The 5,381-nt window shown below is 40.0% G+C and overlaps 1 protein-coding gene across 2 annotated transcripts; it reads right to left on the minus strand.

The window, feature by feature from the left end:
* Window positions 1-522: 522 nt before the first annotated feature.
* Window positions 523-4,506, minus strand: serpinh1b (serpin peptidase inhibitor, clade H (heat shock protein 47), member 1b). Of its 2 annotated transcripts, XM_036564681.1 has the most exons (6): window positions 4,400-4,491; window positions 3,603-3,646; window positions 2,230-2,852; window positions 2,037-2,135; window positions 1,594-1,826; window positions 523-1,501 (listed from the first exon to the last, which is right to left on the minus strand). In XM_036564681.1, the coding sequence occupies exons 3-6, from the start codon at window positions 2,819-2,821 to the stop codon at window positions 1,199-1,201; spliced, it is 1,227 nt and encodes a 408-aa protein (XP_036420574.1). In that variant the 5' UTR covers window positions 2,822-2,852; window positions 3,603-3,646; window positions 4,400-4,491; the 3' UTR covers window positions 523-1,198. The 2 variants fall into 2 exon arrangements, with proteins under 2 accessions (XP_036420574.1, XP_036420584.1); XM_036564691.1 differs by lacking the exon at window positions 3,603-3,646 and having other exon boundaries at window positions 4,400-4,506.
* Window positions 4,507-5,381: the final 875 nt, after the last annotated feature.

Raw genomic sequence — 5,381 nt, forward strand, 5'->3', positions numbered from 1 at the left:
AGATAGAGATCAACACGCCTGGGATGACTGGATAGAATGCAATGGTGGTGAATACTTTTTTCCAGACATTGCACCCTGCCAAGATATGATGATACTGATGTTTATGAAGGGCATTGGTTCAGATCTCTTGTTCAGTCTACACTGATGTAGACCATAGATTTTCCCTACACTCTTAAAAATCAAGGAAAGGACTCTTCGCAGTTTTGTGATAGAAGCACCACTTTTGGTTCCTTTCAGTTCAGTAGTTATTTAAAAACAACTTAATTGAAAGGTTTTATGGGGAAACAAAGGTAAATCTTCTATTGTATTGCTTTAAGGCACATTTATTTATAAAATAGTAAATTCACAGGAGAGGGCAAAAATGTTCTTTACTTTCAATGTAAGTTGATGGAAAGAGATTTTATTCTAAGCAATTTTGGAGCATTTCTATTGGTCTGATCATCATGAAATTTTCATACAATATAAGTGCTTCTCTAATTTGTTGATAAAGCTTTCATGGAAAAAGGAAAATGACACAAGGACTATTTTATTCAATTTTATTTAAAAAAAGGAAGAAAAAACATTGAGCACAACAATTAAACAGATTCTGTGTGGTAGAACTTGCACCAATGTCTAAGAGGTCAGGGGAACAAATCAGTGCAGAAGAGAAGGCAGTGAAAACTGGGAAACTGAATGCTTGTTACAGGTGGAGTAAATGACAGAACCATGAAAGTCTGAAGAACATTTGTGCAAACATCCTTTTGTCTTTAAACATTAAAGATAAGGGCAAGAATCCCACACAGACGTCACACAAACTCAGGAAATGAGAGGGAATGCCAAGCATACTAACACCACAATGCCACAGGCCAACATCAATAACACCATACTTAATATAAGTATAGCATCTATTCTCACGATCTCTCTAATATCTTAATAGGGCACATGGTCAATTGATGTCAAAGCTTTGGATAGATAATGTAGGTATCTAAGCTTTCCCAAATGGAAATCCTTTGCTCCTTGTGCATTGTGTAGATCAGCAAGGGTTGTGTAGAAACAGCATTTAACAATTCTTAAACACATATTGTGGTCCTATGGAGTTTTGGTATATCTGTGAGGAAATTGCTGGTTTATGGAATGTGCTCATGAGGTAACAGTCACACCACAGAAAATAAGAAATCACCAAAAAATGTATAAGGCAAGTCTTATCTACAGCTAAAAACTACAATTCATCTCTCATTTTGTCACCCTTGGGCCTAACCATTCTACCAATGTAAAGGATGGAGTTGGTCTGGTTGTCCTTCACCAGGAAGATAAATGGATGGTCAGCGTAGAAGAGCTTGGGGTTCCGGAGCTTCTCTGAGCCAAAGATGCTGGTATCAAAGGGGTTGCCCTCTGTGTCCCATTCCCAGGCAGATGCATGGAAGACACTGGAGAGGTAGAGATCTTTCTTGCCAGAGATGTTTGACAAATCTGCCTTGGACTTGTCCACTGCCTCAGTGAGACCGAGCTCTGCAAGATGTTTCTAGGAAAAGAAAAAGAGAGTATTTTACATCACATACAGCAATTACTCAATTAAACCACAATAAGATCAATGCAAGTTTAGGTTGTATCTACCTGGAGGTCATGGCTGACTTCTATGCTGACTTTAGGCAGAGAAATGGCCACCGCTCTCTCCTCCAGTTTGCTCAACCAGGTGTCCAGCTGCTTGCGGGTTAGAAGCTTCTCTAGCCTTTCCAGGGGCTCCACGTGGTAGGGCATGATGAAGATCACACTGGACTTTTTGTGGGCCAGGGGCATGTCGAGCACAAAAAGCCTGTTCTCTGTGTCCTCATAGAAGCCATAGAGACCTGTGGAGATTAGTTTAGTAGAGACATGAACAAATTGGGTTGGCATTATAATGGAAAAAGGGTAACAAACTTTGCTGTAAGGCAGTGTTTATAAGACTACATGAAATCTACATATGCTTGTCGTGACAAATCACATAAACCTACATTAACATTTATCAAAGGCTTATTCAAATAGTTGTACACAAGTTCTTCATAGGTTGTTGATCTCACCTGTACGATGCATCATTGGCACTGACACGGTGTAAGACCGGGTCACAAGGAATCCACGGTCATCAACCATCTTGTGATGGAACTTCTCATGCCAGTGAGCTGTGAAAACATAATTTAGTAAAAGAAGTTAGAAAAGTGAGTGATACTGAAAGCTTAATGAAAAAAAAAATCCCTCTCTTAGGGGTACACTTACGTTTGAAGAACATGGCATTGATGATCATGGCACCATCGGTGTTCTTCACGTCCTTTGTGACCTCTGGCAGCTTGCCATCGGTGGACTTGGCGGCCCACTCGTTGATGGAGTTGATGGCGCTTCTCTTGTCGCGGAAGTTGATCTTGGAATGCTCATAGTTGTAGTGCTTCTTGCTGGACTTCACAAAATCATCAGCAAAGCTGACAGAGCTGGGGCCGTACAGCCTGTTGCTGATCTTCCAGGTGACGTTGCGGGCATTTGGGTCACTGACCTCGTTCAGGAGCTCAGACAGGCCTGTGTGCAGGTGCTCGTCTTTCAGGGCGTCGGCCTTCAGGACGGTTTTGACCTGGGAGGCGGTAGAAGACTTTCCACCAAGGGCCACCAGACCCAAGGAGGAGGCCACCACCACTGGAGAAACCAGGATGTTCTCCTGGTTCTTCTCTTTAGCCAAAGTGTGATAGAGGTTGAAAGCGAGGTTGGTGCTAGTGTCTGCCAGTGACGTCGCATGGCTGCTCAACTTCTTCGCCTCCTTCACCTCAGCACATGAGGCCACAGCCAAAAGGCACAGAGTAACGAGGTTGGTCACCCACATCCTTGCTTTGTGTTTGGGCAACAATGGAAGACTGGAGGAACAGAAGGTGACAGGAAGTTTTATAACATGCCATTTATAGTAAAAACAGAAAGAATAACATCTATACATCTGTGCTGAGAGTGGAGAATGTGTTTGAGTGTTGTTTGCCTTTTTTTGTCTTGGTTTGATGTAATCTCAATGCAAAAAATGAAATCTTGGCAAGTGAAGTCTTCTACAATCTAATCAATGTGAAGAAAAACTTCATTTTAAGCTTGTAAGAATATTATAGGATTATTTAACTTGAAAGTTGTGATCTTATAATTTCCAACAAGCTTAAACTGAGAAATACTAGATATAAATTGACTAGATTTAAGATGTTTTCAATTGCTAAGATACAATTTTTCAGTGCTCCTTTTGTATTTGAAAAAATAGAGTAACTTGTGCAAGAGTAACTTTACACACTATTATCAGTGTTTTGTAAAGAAGCCTTTCTTGAGCCTTTCTTTCTAGACCATTTGTTTCTAGGCCAGCTGTGTTACATGAAAAACCTCAGCAACTCCAAATAAGAAAGGCCTTTTGTTTGTTAACAGGTTAACTTCTCAGGCCAGGAAAGTATGTCAAATCACTGAGGCAGTCTTAAAATGTTAAAGCCCTTTAGCGGCATGAGCCCGCATGTTCTAGAAAACAAAAGGAGCTGCCTGGGGCTACAGCTGGAGCCAAGTTAGAAGACTGTGATTTTCCATTTTCATCTGCTACGGCTTTTTCTGTATGTTGCTTTTTTTTTCTCCATCATCTGGAATACCTTCAAAGGTTTTCATAGTGTTGTCAACGATTGCGATTTTCATTCTGAAAGACAAGAGGTGCATTTGGGTGATCTACAGAGCAAAAAGTTAAACAAGTAGTTATTTTCTTTTCTTCAGATGCTAAATTGCCATTAAATCAGTGACTTCCCATTTTTACTTGCTATGCGAGTTTGATTTCTAAATAAAGATGATTTAAGTCTTATAAACTTAAATACATTGGCTCTGCATGCACACACAGGCAAGGACACGCAGACTTTTCTTATTGGCTAGAGAGTCTCAGGGGAAAACCTTCTGACCAATCAGAGATGCCATAGTGGACATAGAGGAACAGTTACAGGATTCCAGAGGAAGCACTGTGATTTCAATGGCAATCCCTCCCTAGAAATGCCTTTAAAAACCACTTTTGCACTTTAGTTCAGAGGTTTTTAAGAACACAGATCATCTCTAAAGTACAAGACTTTACCTATTTAACAGTTTTGTTGTAGCTGAACAAATCTGTGCTGTCCATTGATGTAAACATGCACCAGAAAGAAACAAACTGCTTTTTTCTTCAATGGACTGTTATCATCAAGAAGAACACTGTAGACGGCTTGTTTCTCAGATTTTTCTCTCTGCTGCTTAGATATTATCTTCTACCAACTATGCATGAAAAAAGAAAGTTCAACTATGCATGAAAAAAGAAAGGTCCTGCATGCAGAAGCAGTTAAGGCATGCAAAACAAAGCAAAACTAAACCAAAAGAAGTCTTTTCTATCCTTTCTGAGCCAATTTAATGCAAAGATTCTGATGGGTCTTACCTTGTACAGCTGCTCTTGATGCTCTGCTCTTCTCGTCTTTGCTGCTGACCTGCTGCAGACTGGTAGATCCTGGAGGTCTATATAGTGCAGGAAAGAAAGTTCTGGAAGTTGGAAGAGGAATATTCAAATGAGGATGTCTGGTTCTCCTTGGAAAGCAGGGCCAGAGCCCTCCCACTGGATCAAGTGACAACGGTTCGGAAGAGATCCTGTCTCTGCAAGGTCCTAAAGCCTCTTTCAATTCACAACACATTTAACAGAGTACTGAGAATTAGAATGACACTGTTTATTCTATCAGTAAAACTGTCAACAAATGTCACATATTACCTTTGCAAAAAAAGCAATGCTCTGTATTAATGTATCATATACACTAGAAAACAAAATCCTGACAAATGTTGTCTTTTTAAAGCTTTTGTGGGGGCAGAAGTGTAAATTACTGTGCATTTTACATCCTATAAAACATGGAGAATATGTTTTTGTTAAAATGTCAAAATTGTAGGATTCAGGTTTCAGGGGTTTTAGACTGTCTCTTATGTAACTTTTGATGTTTCTTTTCGCATGTCCAGACACGTGAGTCCTCCCACTCCCACTGCCACGTCTCATGGCTGATTGCAGGCTCTCACAGCTTGCGGGTGCGGGGTGCAGGAGCAATTACTATTGAAAACTGTGCAGGCACAGCTTTTTTGCAGTAGTACAGTGGATAGATTTTAGTGCTCTGTAATCAAACCATCACTGTCATAAGAAAACTTTTTTTATACACTTTTGCATAATTTGACTCCTGATATCCTTTGTCTTGTGTTGAAATTTCACGATGAATGGACCAATCAAAATAGCCCATAATTACTTGGAAAAAAACTTCTATTACAAGTTATGCATGGTTTTTTCTTCTCCTGTAAAGTCACCAGTATGGATATTCTATACTGCAACCTAAAAAAGTAAGTAACCAGTCTGCCTTCAGATTTGAGCTAACTGAACTCAATACTAA

The sequence above is a fragment of the Colossoma macropomum genome, unplaced genomic scaffold (genome assembly GCF_904425465.1).
Source record: "Colossoma macropomum unplaced genomic scaffold, Colossoma_macropomum, whole genome shotgun sequence".
Classification (NCBI taxonomy): Eukaryota; Metazoa; Chordata; class Actinopteri; order Characiformes; family Serrasalmidae; genus Colossoma; species Colossoma macropomum.

Coding starts and splice junctions, on each gene's coding strand:
- serpinh1b (XM_036564691.1), bottom strand. CDS start 2,821: ATGTGGGTGACCAACCTCGTTACTCTGTGCCTTTTGGCTGTGGCCTCA. Junction 2,136..2,229: donor CAATGCCATGTTCTTCAAAC/GTAAGTGTACCC, acceptor ATGTTTTCACAG/CTCACTGGCATGAGAAGTTC. Junction 1,502..1,593: donor AAGTCAGCCATGACCTCCAG/GTAGATACAACC, acceptor TTCTTTTCCTAG/AAACATCTTGCAGAGCTCGG.